Source organism: Tamandua tetradactyla, chromosome 15 (genome assembly GCF_023851605.1).
Source record: "Tamandua tetradactyla isolate mTamTet1 chromosome 15, mTamTet1.pri, whole genome shotgun sequence".
NCBI classification, from domain to species: domain Eukaryota; kingdom Metazoa; phylum Chordata; class Mammalia; order Pilosa; family Myrmecophagidae; genus Tamandua; species Tamandua tetradactyla.
Window position 1 is genome coordinate 80,027,587 of NC_135341.1, and position 18,789 is coordinate 80,046,375.

General features: G+C 36.0%; 2 protein-coding genes across 10 annotated transcripts in view; one reads left to right on the forward strand and one right to left on the reverse strand.

Annotated features, from left to right (window-relative positions):
• The window catches only part of PPP2R3A (protein phosphatase 2 regulatory subunit B''alpha), a 255,930-nt gene extending 253,123 nt beyond the window's left edge, over positions 1 to 2,807 (forward strand). For all 4 annotated transcript variants that reach the window (XM_077130188.1, XM_077130189.1, XM_077130190.1 and 1 more), the window contains one exon: positions 212 to 2,807. In XM_077130188.1, the coding sequence (XP_076986303.1) occupies positions 212 to 338 (127 nt within the window). In that variant the 3' untranslated portion in view covers positions 339 to 2,807. The remainder of the gene's footprint in view (positions 1 to 211) is intronic.
• A 1,573-nt stretch (positions 2,808 to 4,380) lies between these two features.
• MSL2 (MSL complex subunit 2) overlaps positions 4,381 to 18,789 on the reverse strand; it is a 56,640-nt gene continuing 42,231 nt past the window's right edge. For all 6 annotated transcript variants that reach the window (XM_077130196.1, XM_077130198.1, XM_077130197.1 and 3 more), the window contains exon 2: positions 4,381 to 7,574. In XM_077130196.1, the coding sequence (XP_076986311.1) occupies positions 5,983 to 7,494 (1,512 nt within the window). In that variant the 5' untranslated portion in view covers positions 7,495 to 7,574 and the 3' untranslated portion in view covers positions 4,381 to 5,982. The remainder of the gene's footprint in view (positions 7,575 to 18,789) is intronic.

An 18,789-nucleotide genomic window follows, 5' to 3' on the forward strand; every position in this document is an offset into this window, starting at 1 on the left:
AATGAGAACATGAAGCTGGGCTTCAAGCAACTGGGAGAATAGTGTTTTCTTTAGACTGTTATCGCCTCCAGGGATACTCAGGTGTTTATAGCTGCAATTTAGCAAGAGGGAACTTTACAGGCTGATCTTAGGCACTGGTTTGTCTTGACTTTTACCCAAACATTAAAATTAAAACAAAAAAATGAGTAACATTTTTATTTTGTTCTTTCAGCTCCTTTGAAGATTATGAAACGGATGAACCTGTCCCTCCCTCTGAATTTGAAAACAAAGGCAATAACACAGTAACCTCAAGCCTTACAGAGAAAAGTGGAAAGCTTCAGTCAGTGGATGAAGAGTAGCTAATGTCTACATAAACGGAGCCGTGTATTTTAAATGTTTTTTTCTTGTGAAGAGATGCTCTAGTTTGTTTACTGCTCTTTAAAGGCTTTGATTTCTACAAGTGTTTATCTAGGAACCTTACCATGTTTTTAAGCAATAGGTCTGGACACACTCAAGAGATTCCACCAGTTTGCCTCAAACCTCTTTCAGAGCTATTCCTTAAAAGCAAATCTAGTCATAGACATCGCCTTCCAAACTCCACAGATCAGCACTCTATCTACAGCCTTGGATGTACCAGGGATCTTTTTGGAGACAGTTCCAAGCAGTTTTCTACACAGAAGCAAGAGATGCCTCAGTACTGGCCAGCATCCCTGAGGCTTCTCAAGGCTTCTTTGGAGCCTAAAAGAAACCTTCCCTTGCAGAAAACTGTCAAAAAATTCTAGAACTTGAAAAAGCAGTAAGGACCTCCAGAATAGAACCTGGTAATAAAAGTCCTGCCAGAACATGTCAGAGACTTCTGTTATAATGTGTACTGGAGTTCAAAGATCTTGAGCTTAGTTAGTTTAATGTAACTTCACAATGACCTGCCAAAAACTAGTCACTACATCCTCAGGTAATTTAACTACTGGGTCTTCCAACCTTGCTGGCAAGCTCTGAATAATCCCTCCTCATCCTGACTTTGGATCTTGTATAAAATCTAAAGAAAAAACTTTTCAAATGAAAAAAAGAATAGAATTTAATTCATATTTGGGGGAGCAAGCCCTTTTTTAACTTACCTACAACATTTGTAGAAAACTATTGAATGATTTATTAATCTCCAAATTAGTTAGTGCCCCATCAACTATTCCTTTCAGAAGACCTACTTGAAAACTAAAATGATACATGAAAATTCTTACTAAACATAATCCTTTCTTCACTGAATAACACAGATTAGGCCAATAGTAAAGGCCTCTCAATCTGAACATCACTTCTTAATAATGAAGTTATTCTAGATATTCCATCCATCTCAATATCAACCAGAGACATGGAAGAAAAACAGTGGCCACCCATAAAAGAAAGCATTTCATATTTACTATACTGGAGGTGTGTTTGTTACAGAAGTCTACGTTTTTCAGCAAGCCACAATGCAGTCAAATCCTGCAATATCCTTGATAATGAAATTGAAAAGAAACCCTCAAGCAGCTTTTTAACATCCATCTTTGTCATTGGCTTTTCCCCTAGTTTTTTTTTGAACGCACAAACCCTAAAAGTCAGTGCTTCCCGCCCGATCTGTGGCTCTTTTGCTGGTATGAACAATAATAAGTATTGGAATAACTGAAATAATCAAACCTTGGGCTATGGTAGGCAAAAAGTAAAGGAAAAAATTTTAATGCACCATCAACTAGTGCAGTAAGAGTGAAGAATCCTAGCATTCATCATGTCACAAGATCCTCCTTGTTTCCTGTAACTTTGCCTTCATGATTAGAACTGATTTTAACTGAATCTTACAGAACATGAGAACTGTGAAAACTAATAGTTGATACAGAAAAATGAAAACTTAAAAGTGACTAAATTTTTAGAAAGCACTACATGCAATAACCTAAAAACACTGATAAATTATTAGGACTAAGATTATTTATGTTGTACCTGAAATTAACCATCCATCCCATCCCAGCCTTTACCAGGAAGGAAAGCAGCTATTTTTAAGATCTCAGATAAAAATACAAAAAAGGACATACTCTTTTTTTTAAGTCAGATATACTTTAAAGGGTTGAAGGTTTTATTATCCATAATGAACTGAAGTATTTCTGAATATCAGCAATAAGTAAAAATAAAATTCAGTTTTCCAATATACATTTGATTTTTTTTTTCTATTTGGCTGTAATTTTTTAACTTGTTTCTCCTTACTAAAAAGTCCTCTTGCTTTCATTTTGATCCATATTTAGTTTTAAAAGTCTGTAATTATTGTAAAAGTGTAGCTACCGATACGATTCCATTTAAGGCTGTTTTTATAGAAAAAGTTTAAGTTACCCAAAGTACCACAAAGGGTTCACTACACTCCATTCTTAAAACAAACGCAAAAACTGAATTGTGAATTCTGAAGCATTATGGTGGTGTATTTTCTGAATTTTTGGTAAAGATCATACTGAATAAAATTATTACTTCCAATCTGGAAATTAAGTTGTTACACTATCTCAGACCCCTTAATAAAATATACATTGAAGATTATCATGATTTTAATGCTATTAAAAAAAAATGAGTTTCATAGAATAGGACTAATTGCCGAGGAAATCAAACTAATGAAATAAAATTCTGTGTATTTTCCCTGCATCTTTTCTGTGTACTATTTAAAGTGTTTATAAAACTCTGGATTGATCAAATGAGAAGTCATTTGCTCAGTTTTTAGAAATGTTAAGGTGTGTTTGGGTGGAGAAGGATGCATGACTTAACTTTTGTTTTTGTCTTCCCCGTTTTGCAAAACTAAATAAAGACAAGTTGTCAAATATGAAGCACGTGCACTACTAGGATAATCACTATAAACTTTTGGTTTTAATCATGCTTCCAGCTCATTTTATGTTTCAAAAAGTAACACTGTAAACAAATTTGAATTTCAGAGAATAACTCTCTGAACTCTGGGAAAATATAAGGTCTAGAAGAATCATTCCCACAGTGAGAAGTGGTTTCCTCTGGGGATAAGGGAGGAATCCCTTATTATCCAAGGCTTTGGATGAGGGGTACACAGGAGTTAAAGGGAAAATAATCTTATCTATATTATATTCTTTTAACAAAATGTTTAACTGTTATTTGAGTAACTAAATTTTAAACTTTTTAAAAAAGCAAAAAGTATAAACACCATTCAAGTCTTATGGTTAGATATTATATTTTGAACTTAGTATTTTCTAAAGCATTTTATTTGTTATTAAAATGAGGGAAAGGACAACTTTATTTTTCATTTGACCATCATAAACCTTACTTTTCATCAGCAAGATCACTATGAAATTGTTTTCAGAGAGCCAAAAACAAAATGACAAAACACTCGGACCACACTACTCCTTTGCGTGGAAATGTGGACTTCATGAAGCAAAAAAAATGTCAACTCTAAAATTTCTATTACCTAACCTACAGTGAAAGATATCTGCTCATTTTTACTAATAAGAAACCCAAAAGAACATCAATGGTGGATCACATTATATGCTGTTACTAGTTTTAGTGGTTTCAAATCCTCATGTAGTAAATCTGGTTACTTGAGTAATCTCTCAATTACTCTACTTAGCCACTGGTCAGCATTCCTAAGTAAATCATGGTATAAAGAAAAATAAAATTCAAGGCACTGTAATCAATTGTTCTTCCCAAATTATATAATACCAATCAGAACATGCTACCCCAAACTCCTCAATATTCTACAACATAGAATTAGAAAACTAACATTTATTGATAGATTTAAGGTATAATACAGGTTTCCAAAAATGTGGCAGTGAGAATACCAGCATAAAAAAGAGAAACTTGTGCTAAAAACAACCTGAATTCATCATTGGCAATATTACATAACAATCAAGGCCCTCACATACTAATGATTCCCACTTTGTCTATATTGCCAACCTCCCATGCATCAAAAAACACAAAACTAAGGATATCAACTTGGGAAGCAATAAAGTACTCTATGAATTTTAAAATCATAATATTAGGAAAATTTGGGAGATTTGCAAAATATATCCTTATCATCCATGTGTACAATCTCATTTCTAGTCATTTTTGCAATGATCATTAGTGAATAAGGAACAGATTTACAAGTATATATAGCAGGGCATCTAGGATCAACACAAAACTGTTACAAACTTTTAAGCAAATACATGTTTCATAAGACACTGCTAACAGAGGAATTAAATAAAATTCCAAAACTTGGAAAGCAAATAAAGACAAGACAACTAAGAAGCATTTTCCACCATTTACTCTTGTTATCAAAAATAGTTCAACTCTTCTTGCAAAACAAAAACAAAATAGTACATACTGGACACATACATCACATTTTTCTTCCTATGGCTTTAGCCCACCCCCACCCCACCGAAAGAGACCAAAAAAAAAAAAAAAAAAAAAAACCCAACAACAACAAAAACAACTCTACCTGACCACATTCACAGAAAATGACACCAGGATACACTACAAAACTGAAGGAGGTGTCATCTGCTCTGTGTCCAAAGGTTTCTTCTCCATTTCTTGTACTAGGTGAGTAACCATCATTGAACATGCTGTGTGCCAAATCAAAACGTAACTTCAACATATGTCAGAGCTCACTAGAGATGGTGAATGCAGTAGAAATTGGAAATTTTCCAGCAGTATTTTTTTAAGTAAGCACTGTCAAAGCAGCAATTCTTCTTTTAAATCACAAGGTCATTTCGTTACAACCTAGTCAGTCCTCATTTTACTTAGGCTGTGCTCTTTGAATTGAAGCAACTGACTAGATTTTCCCTCAACAAAACGTTTGTGACTCACTTGTCTTCCCCATAAAAATAAAAGGAAGAAGTGCATTTAAATTGAAACAGTTTGTGCTTTACATGCAAAAGAGCATTCTAAAGAAAATCCTCTTAGCTTCAAACCGACCTAAATGCACAGGATTCATTAAAAAGGCATTTTTTAGGCTTCTAAAAAGAAGTCTTCACAATGAAGAGGACCCTAAAAAAAAATAGGAGCATATTCAAAATATAGTCTGTGGCAAATAAACTTTTAGAGGAAACGAAATCATAGTGGCCAATGGCAATAAGTATAATGCATACACATAAATCTAGGTTAGGTTTTGGGGCATTATTCCAGAATTATTTTAAAGAAATCCCAATTTCTAAATAAAACACATACTATAGTCTAAATTCAATTACTGTCAGAATAAAGCTGCTCTTCTCCACTTCATTTATCCAGTAGAATATTGCTCAAAGTGGAGTAAAGATTTAGAATTTTTTTCTAGAAATTAATCAGTCTTAACTTAGGTTAAAAAAAAGGGCTCAACTCAGAAGAGTTACGGAGCATAAACAGCTACATGTCTGCAATCTGATAGAATTTCCATTTGTTCACTTTTTTTAAGGCAGATTTCTTAAAGATTCCAATGAGGGGCAAATTTTCTTTCATAATACTGCTGATTTAAGAACTGCTACATACACCACGTAGCCAATTTTCATGATCAGAAATGGTATGATGTCAGCACAAAGGTTGAGCTGGACACATCAGCTTTTCAACAGGAGAAATATCAATGGCATCCAAAGGCAGCACTGAGTCTCCTGAACAAACTAATGGCTACTTTTCCACACAAAAAAAATTTTGCACAATCTTTATAGACTGACTAGATACCAATTCCTTACATTAAATCATAAACTTTGATTATGCACAAAGCATGACCATAAACAATGAGGTTAATGTTATTTTGCTTGCCAAAGTTCATTTTGTATAAATCAGTTGCATCAGCATTTGTTCTCAAACTATGAGGTTCTGTAAGAACTAAAGACATATAGTTGTAGGGTTACTCCTCCATTATCTGCAAACTATTTCCCCGACACTAACACATATAACTTAGCAATGAAAACACTTGATACAAGTGATCTATATGCAGGAGCTCCGGCAAGTTAAACCAACAGAACCATAGCTGCCGTAAAACTGTAGCTATTTCCCTACCAGAGGTAGGTTTAAAGACCCACTGATTTAACAGTCGAATCTCATGTCTATAGCTTCATCCAAACTTTTATCATCATGTGTACTGGCAGCTAAAAACGTCGTTACTGGGGACCCTGTGACATTAATTACACTGGTGCTTGTACTAGCATTGCGTACAGCAATGCTAGTCACATTAATGCCCAAAGTGAGCCTGGTCTGCTCCAAGGCCTTTTCTGGCACAGCAAATGCCTCCAGCTTCTTCTCCCCATTGGCCATATAGGAGTTTTGGCAGCCACGACATATACAATCTAAGCAGGCTTTGCGGTTAGAGTAGCAAGGGCAGCGTTGGCCACGGCATGTAAGAACACTTGGATTTTGAGTAGCACGTCCACATTTACACCCTTTCTTTTCCTGGGGTTTTTTGTACACAGTCTTGGTAGGACTTCCTGGCATAAAATGGTGACTAGGAATCTTTTCCTTTACTGGTTTGTCTTTTTTTAGAATACCTGGCTTGGTTTTAGAGTGAGATTTCTTAGATCCGTGTTCATGAGTCTTTTTCATGCTTTTAGTAGATAAAAGTACAGTTTTACTGATTTTGGGCGTTGCCCCACCATTGGGAACAGTTGCTATAGGTTGAAGAGAGATTTTGCTCTCCCGCTTCACTGTCACAGGAGCAGATGCTCCCAATGTTGGGCCTCGAATTATGGTAGAAATTGGAAGTGGCTGAACTTTCTCACTGTCGCTTTCCGATCTAGATCGTTTTCTGTTCAATTTTGCTACCTTCGGAGTTGCTGCTGTACATGATAACCCATGAAGTGCAGGACTGGTGGACATGAAAACATTATGGCTAAGAGACTGGGAAGAAAGCTGCAGAAAAGGTCCATTGGATACAGTGGCTTCCAAGTTGGGCTGCAAATTAGGACAACAAACCTCTGTATTTGAAACAGTTTCTAAGCTGCGGAGTACTTCCTCAACGCTCAGTAATAGAGAGTCACCAGGTTTTATATCTTCACTGAAACTGCAGATATCAATGCCTGTGGAGCACAAGTCAGTAGCTACCGTGTCACAGACAGGTGGCAGGCTATCAGATAGATCTTCAGTTTTTATGTCAACAGTGTTACAGACATCAATCGTATTAGAATGTTCAGGTGAAGGAATATTTATACCAAATCTATCTATTGAAAGCCCATTGTAAGTAGGCAAACCATTGATAACAGAACTGCCAATAGCGATGCTGAGGGTGCTTTCAGATATTGGAGATAAACTAGCTTGAGGATCGCTTGTAGTTTCTGAGGTTGAAGGTAAAGGGGAATGTGTCAAACACAAAGTAAAGGATGAATCTGAGGGCTTCTCTGTCTCCTCACAAAACAAGGATCCATCATTAAGCAAAGCCAAAATATCAGAAGAACAGTCGACTGCTTCTATTATATCCTGTGCCAATGTAGTCTGTGTTATATATTCACATAGTTTTTTGTAGCAGTTCACTAGGATGCTTAACTGCTTGTTTTCCTCAAACTGCTCATAGTCTTTGCACCAGCTACATGAAGGTTTCATCATCATTTTCTTGCCTTTACAAGTTTTGCAGACATAATGTTGGCAGGTAGAGTTGGTAGGTGCAATAGGATCTTGTAGCAAATGTCCTGCAGGGTAAAGGGAGGAAAGCAAAGATTTTAGTAAAATAAATTTGCGCATCCATGTACTGGAATTAACATGAGGTTGTAAATAATAATCTGTCAAAGTTGAAACTGGTTAAACTCATCAGACCAGGTAATGAAAAATATATTTTACAAGAAACAAAAAAATGAAACAGCTCACTTCATTTCTATGGCATATTCCAAATTTCTTTATCTCAAACCTGAGTCTTCCTTGTTTCTGTGGTTTTCCCCCCAACTGTATGTATGTTCTGGTCCATCTAATCTTCCTATCCGAAGGCTATGAATTAAAAGAGGTGAAGATGAGTCACCAATGAACAAACTGAGATTAAAACCTTTAGGTCTTTAACCTAATACAACATGGTAACTACAACATATTCAATAAAATCACACTGATTATTTTGTGTCAGACATTGGAGAACAGATATAAGCAAAAGGGACTATGCATATAAGAAAGAGAGGCACTCTATGCATTCATGAAATACAATCTTGAAGTCATTAATCAATTAGTATAAAGGCATCGTCACAAGAAAAAATATCATTCCAAGCCATTTTTTCTTATCTATATAGTAAATATAAATGTTAAGAGAAGATCGAAGTGTTCGTATGACAAAAAAGAACTATTTTTGTTCATTTATTAAAAGAAATAAAAAAGGCAGTAGTACTGAATGCATATTCTTCTCCTACAGAAAATCAAAATACAGTGACAATGGAAAAAGAATCATACATTTATTAAAAGAAAAAATATGGCATAACACTGAGGTTGAATTCTTCTGATAAAATTCAGAATGAACATGGTTTAAAAAAGGGGTAAAGAAATGTAACAAAAGAAGGCATCAGTGGCTAAGAGTTCAAGAAAGAGTCAGGAAGCTATTCTGAAGGCTACACTTAAGCAAGCTTCAGCTGGATAACTACCAAGGTCTGCCAAACCCCAACCAATATCAATCCTGTTAATCCTAAAGAACACCTAGGGCTCTATCTGAGATCCTATAGAAGTTGCACGCACTAAATTTAACTTGCAGAAACCTAAAACCTTCAGATGGTTCTTAGGCCAGATGAGCCCTGAAACCCAGAGGGACGAGTCTCTCCAGCACATCAACTAGTTCCACCCTCCTATCCCATATAAAAATTTGGGATATCCATCCCCCTATCCAATATGAAAATTTGGGATATGAAAATATCCCTCTCCAAAATGAAAAATTCAGAAAGGGCATAAGCCCAGTATCCTTAAAGATTGGGAAAAGGGTCAAAGGAGAAAGAGGAGTTATAACAGAAAAGAATGGATTTAACAAATGAATTTGATAGCTGAATCATTACACTGATACTTCTTTTTAGTCTCCAGTGTCTTGGAGTAGCTAGAAGGAAAAATCTGACACTGTAAAACTGTAACCCATACCAAACTTTGAAATCTGTTCTACAGCTAATTGTTAAAATGTACTTTGAAATTTATTGTTTTGTGAATGTTAAATTTCATAATTAAAAATGTTCTTTAAAAATGAATATGGTTATAAATCAGAAGTATCCAAATGGGCACCAATACTGAGTAAGAGTGAAAGTGGCCCTCCAACTTCATACAACCTCCAAATTGTAAGTAAATCTACACATCAAAACCAGGAAAGGGAAAAGTAGATGCAATCCCTATCTTCACACCCTTAATATCCTCCCTCTTGGTTCACACTCAAAAAAAAAGGTTAGTAATTGACCCAAAGCACTGCTTCTTTTCTTATGCAAATTACATGGTTTAAAATTCAAGTGGTTTGAAAACAGCAAATGACTGACTAGGGAGCCCCAACTATGGTCCCAGGACAGAAACATCAAGAAAAACAACTTCTAGACCAATTTTATCACAATGGAAAACAAAGGCTTACAACAACTAAGCAAGTGCAGAATTTTTAAAAAAGCGCGATTTAAAAGTAGTAAAAAACTGGCATTTTTAATGCCCTTGCCCCACCCTCTCCCCAGCCCAGCTGCAGTCTTGTGAAGGGGTTGCCTATGTTCCCAGCATGCGACATTGATCCCAGTTTCTGGAAGGAACAGGGCAGAACTTGTTAGCAAATTACTGTGTGTGGCTCTTCTAATTTGTCTGGGGGCTACATCTCTGTTCCACCTTACACAGAACCTACCCGGGCAGAACCTACCCGGGCAGCTCCAATTGTGGAATTAATTAACAAATTCCCCAGCACAGAATAACCTGGAATAAGCACTAAAGAACTAGGAGGTTCTGCCCTGGCAGAGAGAGGGTGAGGCTGATGGAAAGAAATAAACAAACAAGAGGCTTTTTTAAGCTGGACAGCACAAGATACTGGAAAAGGGCTGGACCCAAGAAAAGGGAGCACATACAGCCTGAAGATACAAAGAACCACGTACCAACTCAGGCTCTTGACTAGCAGACCCAGGAAGCCAGGTCCAGCTCTGAAAAGGTTTTTTTTTTTTAATTTCTTAAAGAGTTCATTAAAAAGAACCGACACACTCTCAGGCTCCAGCACTGCCTGAGGCAAGGGCAGATCTAAGGCTTATCTGAGAGACAAAGTAACCAGTTAGGTGAAAGAGATTAATTCTCTAAAGGGTGTATCTTCCCCAAGAAAAGCGGGGTGGGGCCCAGCTCAAGTAGAATCCCTCTTTCAAGGAATTCAGGGTACAGGGGCTGAAAAACAGAAGCAATCAAAGCCATCATACTACCTTACCTCTGTCTCAACCATACCCCCGGCAGGGTGAGTCTGCTGAAATTGCAAGTACCACATCATTCTACAATGGTGAGAAGCCCGCTGCCATGGGCAGACAAGAGCCACATGCTGGGCAGGATAGGAAAAACACCAAGCCTAGAAGTTTCACAGGAAAAGTCTGACAACCTGCTGGGACTCACTCTCAGGGAAAACTAATGCTGGCCACTCTCCTCTTGAGATGTGGGCCTAGCTGGTCTGGGAAAATCTCACTGGGGTCTATAATATCTGAGGAGATCCTCCTCAAAAGAAAAGGGGGGGGGGGCTCCAAATAGGCTGGAAAGAAACAGAAAAGCAAGAACTGAAAAATTCTGATCAATTAAACTGAACCTGTGCTAGTGGTCTACAGTAAGTTGAAATGAACAGATGGAGAACAAAGCCATCTAGCAGGAAAACCCTAGGTAAAAGTGAAAACAACCTCTAGAATAAACTAATTAAGGAAATCAAAGCCTACATGCCAGCAAAAAATGAGTCGTACTAATAAAATCAAAGATATGGCCCAAAGGAACAAACCAACACCTGCAATGAGATACAAGCATTGAAACAACTAACTCAGGATGTTCAAACAGACATTGAAAATCTCATCAAAAATCAAATCAATGAGTTCAGGGAGGATATAAATTAGGTATATATTTGAGCAAACAAAAAAAGAATCTGAAAGTCTGAAAAAAATTGCAGAACTTATGGAAATGAAAGGCACAATAAAAGAGATGAAAAAAAAAATGGAAACCTACTACAATGGATTTGAAGAGGCAGAAGAACAGATGAGGGAACTACAGGCCAGACACCTGAAATCTAACACACAAAAGCAAATATACAGAAAAGAACAGAAAAATATGAGCAGGGTCTCAGCAAATTGAGTAAGAACATGAAGCACATGAACATACATGTTGTGGGTGTCCCAGAAGAAGAAGAGAAGGGAAAAGTAGGAAACAATCACTGAAAATTTCCCATCTCTTATGAAAGACAAAATTACAGATCCAAGAAGTGCAGCGTAGCCAAACAGAAAGATACTACAGACATACTCTAAGACACCAAAATCAGATTGTCAAATGTCAAAGACAAAGAGAATTCTGAAAGCAGCAAAAGAAAAGCAAACATACAAGAGAAGCTCAATAAGACTATGAGAGGATTTCTCAGCAGGAACCAAGGAGGCAAGAAGGCAGTACTATGATGAAAGATTCTAAATGCAGTCTAGAAGAAATTTACCTCAGATACAAAGACACAGTGAGGGTAAAAGAAAAGCATGGAAGAGAATATTCCAAGAAAACAGTAAGCAAAAGAAAACTAGACTGCTTATCCTTAAAAGAGGTTAAAAGAGACAAAGCATACCATTATATACCAACGAAAGTTCAATACATCCAGAAGACATACAATCATAAATAAAAACTTAGATCTAAGGACAGAATCCCAAAACAAAGAAAACAAAACTTGACAAAATGGAAGATACAGTTCTAAAGTAAAGTTGGAGACAACAACGTGCTAATTTCAGTAACAGATAAAACCACCAGACAGAAGATCAATAAGGAAATAGCTCTTGAACAACACTACAAACCCATTAAATTTACCAAATATATATAGGAACAATACACCCAAACCCAGCAATACACATTCTTCTCAAGAGCAAAGTGGCACATTCTCCAAGACAGAAAATATATTAGGCCACAAAATAAGTCATCCTAAATCAAAATGACTGAAATCAAAACATCTTTACGACCACAACAGGTTGAAGACAGAGGTCACTGGAAAGTTAAACAGGTGTAAATCAAACAACGTATTCATAACTAGTGGTACAAAAGAGAAATTACAAGGGAAATAGAAAATATGAGATGTATGAAAATGAAACACTACATACCAAAACTTAAGGACTGCAGCAAAAGCAATGCTCAAAGACAAATTTATACCTTTTACCACCTACATTATAAAAGAGAGATCTCAAATCAAATACCTAGTTTTACCACTTTAAGGAACTAGTAAAACTTTAATTAATCCCAAAAGTAGAAGAAAAGATATAATAAAGGTAAGAATAGAGATAAGTAGAATGAAGAAGAAAAAATTAACGAAGAGAACAAATTAAACTGAAAGTTGGTTCTTGGAAAAGATCAACAAAATCGACAAACCTTTAGTTAGTCTCACCAAGTAAAAAAGAGAGAAAATTCTAATCATGAAAATTAGGAAAGAAAGCAGTGGCATTTCTACTAGCTTTACAGATATAATGAAGATTATAAGAGATGTCTACAAATAATTATACCCCAACGAATTAGATAACCTAGACAAAATGGACAAATTCCTAAAAACACACAAACTACCAAAAGTGACTCAAGGAAATGAAGAAGATCCAAGCAAACCTATAAGTAGAGATTTAATCATTAATAAAACAAAAAAAAATCCCACTGCAGAAACTCCCAAATCTATTGGACTTCAGTGGTTAGTTCTACCAATAATTTAAAAAATAATTATAACAACATTCCTTCTCAAACTCTTTCCAAAAAACTGAAGCAGAGAGACCTGGCATATCTATATGAGTAGATATATATATAAATTTTCCTAATAAATTGGAAGCAGGGACTCAGAAAAACTTGTTCGCCAAGTATCAAACCAGCACTATTCATAAAGCCAAAGGATGGAAAGCAGCCCGTGTCCATCAAAAGATGAATGGATAAACAAAATGTGGTATATATCAATGAAGTGGATACTATTCAGCCATAAAAAGGAATGAAGTTCTGATACATGCTACAACATGGATGATCCCTGAAAATAATCTGCAAAGTGAAATAAGCCAGACACAAAGGACAAATGTTGCATGATTTCACTTAAATTTGCAAATATACAGAGAGAGAAAGTAGATGAAAGGTTGTCAGGGGCTAGGAGAAGGGTGAAATGGGAGTTATTGCTTAACAGCTAAAAAAGTTTTCGGAGCTAAATAAGTTTTAGTAATGAAAGGTGAAGATTATAGCACAACGGTCTGAAGATAATTAATGCCACTGAATTTTATACTTAAAAACAGTTGAAATATCAATTGTTTATGTTATGTTACCACAACTGAAAAATCCAATGACAAATAGCTTCACTGGCAAATTCTAGGAAATAATACCCAAAAATAGAAAAAGAAAAATGTTTCTCAGATCATTCTATGAGTCCAGTACCACTCTCTCTGATACGAAAGCTGGAAATTAAAAAAGAAAACAGACCAAAATCCCTCACGAACAAATGCAAAAATCTTTACCAAACAGAATCCAAAAATACATACTCTAACAATTATTCACCATTAAAAACTCAAACTAGAAACAGAAGGGAATTTCTTCAACCTGATAAGAGCGTCTATGAAAAACCTAAGTCAGCATCATACTTAGTAGTAAAAGACAGAACGCTCCCCCTACACCTCTCCAAGATCAAAACAAGGAAAGGATGTCTGCTTTTGCCACTTCTGCTCCACACTGTGCTAGCTAGAGTTCTAACTAGTGCAATAAGATTAAAAAAAGAAAGGAAGAAGCAAAGTTGTTTTACTAACAGATTACATGATGCTGTATAAAGAAAATCCCAAGAAATGTAAATACACACACACACACACAAATTCACTGTATTATAAAAAATGAGTCCAATATGGAATAAAAATAAATAATAGGGAGAACAAATGTTAAAATAAATTTAGTTTGAAATGCTAGTGATCAATGAAAGGGAAGGGTAAGGGGTATGGTATATATAAATTTTTTTCTGTTTTGTTTTTATTTCTTTTTCTGAATAGATGCAAATGTTCCAAGAAATGATGATGATGATGAATATGCAACCATGATGATATTATGAATTATTGATTATATATGCAGAACAGAATGATCAAAAGTCAAGAATGTTTGCACTTGTTTGGTGTTTTCTGGTATCTCAAAAAAATATTTTTTAATTAAAAAAAATGTTTGGCAAGTTGGTAGGAACAAGCTCAATATGCAGTAAGCAATTGCATTTCTATATACTAGCAATAAACAATCAAATTGAAATTTTAGAAAGAAACAATTCCATTTATAATAGCATTAAAAGAATATAATTTATAAGAAATACTTAAAAATAAACTGGACAAGAAGAGCACAAGACAGCTCAAAACACTACTGAAAGAGATTTTAAAAATCTAAGTAAATAGACATTTCATGTTCATGAACTGGAAGATGCAATATTGTTAAGATGGCAATTTTCCCCGAATTGATCCATAAATTCAATGTAATCCTTCAGAATCCCAAGAGGCTTTTTTTTTTTTTAAAGAAATTGATAAACTGATTCTAAAATTATATGGAAACACAAAGGACCTAGGATAGCCTTTTTGCAAAGAACAACAAAGTTGGAAGACTTACAACATCGAATTTCAAGATTTACAGTAAAGCCACAGTAAGTAAGACAGTGTGGTAATAACACAAGAGTAGGCATATAGATCAATGGAAAAGAACTGAGAATTCAGAAAGAAATTTTTACATTTATAGTCAACTGATTTGTGATAAAGGTACCCATACAATTCAATAGAGAAAGGATAGTATTTCAATACATGGTATGTGACAGAACTGTGTATCGACATGCCCCCACCTCAAAGAAAAAAGAACTTAGACCCACAGCCTCACACCATATACAAAAATTAATCAAAATGGATCAAAACCTAAATATAAGATCTAATCCTAACAAAATTCTGTAAAAAAAAAAACAGGAGAAAATCTTTGTGACTTAAAGCTGGGCAAAGAGTTCTGAAATGACAACAAAAGTCCATCATCAAAAGAAAAAAAAATTGGATTTCCTCAAAATTAAAACTTGTGCTTCAAAAACTGGAAAAACAAGCCACAGATGAGAAGAAAATATTTGCAAAAAATTTATCTGATAAAGGGCCTATAATCAATAAATCAATCTCATAAATCAGTAAGACAAACAACCCATCTTAAAAAGTGGGCAAAATATGAACATTTACCAGAGAAAATATATGAATGCCTAATAAGCACGTGCAAATATGTTCAACAGCATTGGTAATGGAAATTAAAATTCCTACTACTACTCAGAAGAACTGAAAGCAGGGATTTGAATAGACATTTAGATACCAATGTTGATGGCAGCATTATTCACAACTGCCAATAGAGGGAGGCAGCCCAATTGTCCACTGACTGATGAGTGGTATTGTAAGGGCCAACTACGGTAATATACATACTATGGACTTCTGTTCAGCTGTAGGAAGGAATGAAGTCATAATGTATGCAATGACATGAATGAACCTTGGGGATATTATGCTGTGTGAAATAAGGCAGTAACAGAAAGACAAATATTGTATAGTCTTACTAAGATGAATCAATTATAATGAGCAAAACTCTGGAAATTGAATTTAAGAGCATAGGTTACCAGGAGATTTTTTTAAAAAATAAGAATATTGTCATACTGACTGTGGTAGTGAATGCATGCGTAACTATGTGATTATACCAAAAACCACTGATTATACACTTAGGATGGATTATACGGTGTGTGAATAAAACTCTTCAAATAAAGATGTAAAAATATTTTTAAAAACCATTATACTGGACTTCCGGAGAAGATGGAGGCTTAGTAAGACGCACGTGTCTTAGTTCCTCCTCCAGAAAAGCAACTACAGAAACAGAAACAATACGAAACAGCTCCCGGAGCCACGACAGAGACCAAAAAGACAGCGTACCCCATTCTGGAACGGCTGAACGGGCAGGGAGAATCTGCTGCGGTGAGATACCCGAGGGGCGCGCGTTTTCCCAGCCGGGGCGGCTGGCGACCGGGGTCCCTTCCACACACGTGGCTTCCCGGTCCGACTAGGAACGTTGGATAGCGGGGCCCTCCCTCCACGCTTGGTGTCTCGGGCCAGCTGGGCAATTTGGACCGGCACTTCCCCAAGCCGCGGCGGCCGGCGACCCCCCTCCACGCGCGCAGTTTCCTGGGCCGACTGTGAGATTCGGAACCCGCAGACAGACGAGCGCCACGAGCGCCACCTACTGGGCAGGAAAAGAAAAGCAGAGCCCAGAGATTTCACAGAAAAACCTTTCAACCAGCCGGGTCCCACACCCAGGGAAATCTGATCAAATGCCCAGACACCAGCAGAAAATAATGAATGACGCTCGGAAAATTGAAGATATGGCCCAGTCAAAGGAACAAACCAATAGTTCAAATGAGATACAGGAGCTGAGACAACTAATGCTGAATATACGAACAGAAATGGAAAAACTCTTCAAAAACCAAATCAATAAATTGAGGGAGGACATGAAGAAGACATGGGCTGAACAAAAAGAAGAAATAGAAAATCTGAAAAAACAAATCACAGAACTTATGGGAGTGAAGGACAAAGAAGAAAAAATGGAAAAAACAATGGATACCTACAATGGTAGATCTAAAGAGACAGAAGCTACAATTAGTGAACTGGAGGATGGAACATCTGAATTTCAAAAAGAAACAGAAACTATCGGGAAAAGAATGGAAAAACTTGAGCAGGGGATCAGGGAACTGAATGACAATATGAAGCGCACAAATATACGTGCTGTGGGTGTCCCAGAAGGAGAAGAGAAGGGAAAAGGAGGAGAAAAACTAATGGAAGAAATTATCACTGAAAATTTCCCAACTCTTATGAAAGACCTAAATTTACAGATCCAAGAAGTGCAGCGCACCCCAAAGAGAATAGACCCAAATAGGCGTTCTCCAAGACACTTACTAGTTAGAATGTCAGAGGTCAAAGAGAAAGAGAGGATCTTGAAAGCAGCAAGAGAAAAACAATCTGTCACATACAAGGGAAACCCAATAAGACTATGTGTAGATTTCTCAGCAGAAACCATGGAAGCTAGAAGACAGTGGGATGATATATTTAAATTACTAAAAGAGAAAAACTGCCAACCAAGACTTCTATATCCAGCAAAATTGTCCTTCAAAAATGAAGGAGAAATTAAAACATTTATAGACAAAAAGTCACTGAGAGAATTTGTGACCAAGAGACCAGCTCTGCAAGAAATACTAAAGGGAGCACTAGAGTCAGATACGAAAAGACAGAAGAGAGAGATATGGAGTAAAGTGTAGAAAGAAGAAAAATCAGATATGATATATATAATACAAAAGCCAAAATGGTAGAGGAAAATATTATCCAAACAGTAATAACACTAAAAGGTAATGGACTGAATTTCCCAATCAAAAGACATAGACTGGCAGAATGGATTACGACCCAGCAATACCACTGCTAGGTATCTACTCAAAGGACTTAAGGGCAAAGACACAGACGGACATTTGCACACCAGTGTTTATAGCAGCATTATCTACAATTGCAAAGAGATGGAAACAGCCAAAATGTCCATCAACAGACGAGTGGCTAAACAAACTGTGGCGTATACCTACGATGGAATATTATGCAGCTTTAAGACAGACTAAACTTATGAAGCATGTAATAACATGGATGGACCTAGAGAACATTATGCTGAGTGAGTCTAGCCAAAAACTAAAGGACAAATACTGTATGGTCCCACTGATGTGAGCCGACATTCGAGAATCAGCTTGGAATATATCATTGGTAACAGAGACCAGCAGGAGTTAGAAACAGGGTAAGATAATGGGTAATTGGAGCTGAAGGCATACAGACTATGCAACAGGACTAGATACAAAAACTCAAAAATGGACAGCACAATAATACCTAAGTGTAAGGTAACTATGTTGGAACACTGAATGAAGCTGCACCTGAAATATAGTTTTTTGTTTGTTTGTTTGTATCTTTTGTTTTTGTTTTTTTCTTTTTCCTTTTTATATATATATATTTTTTATTAGTATTATTATTTTAATTCTCTTCTCTATATTAACATTCTATATCTTTTTCTGTTGTTTTGCTAGTTCTTTTCCTAAACTGATGCAAATGTACTAAGAAATGATGATCATACATCTATGTGATGATACTAAGAATTACTGAGTGCATGTGTAGAATGGAATGATTTCTAAATGTGTTAATTTCTTTTCTTTTTTTTGATTAATAAAAAAAATTTAAAAAAAAAAACCATTATACTAATCCTAGAATGAGCTGGGACTCAGCATCAAGGGATTGAGAAAATCTCGACCAAAGGGGGGAAGAGCGAAATGAGACAAAATAAAGTGTCCATGGCTGAGAGATTCCAAACAGAGTCTAGAGGTTATCCTGGAGGTTATTTTTACGTGTTATACAGATATCACCTTTTTACTTAAGGTGTAATGGAGAGGCTGGAGGGAACTGCCTGAAAACGTAGAGCTGTGCTCCAGTGCTGTGTTTCTTGAAGACTGCATAATGATAGAGTTTTCACAATGTTACTATGTGATTGTGAAAACCTTGTGTCTGATGCTCCTTTTACCTGTCTTATCAACAGATGAGTAAAACATATGGATTAAAAATAAATAAATAGGGGAAACAAATGTTAAAATAAATTTAGTAGATTGAAATGCTAGTGATCAATGAAAGGTAGGATTTAAGGGGTATGGTATGTATGAATTTTATTGTTTTCCTT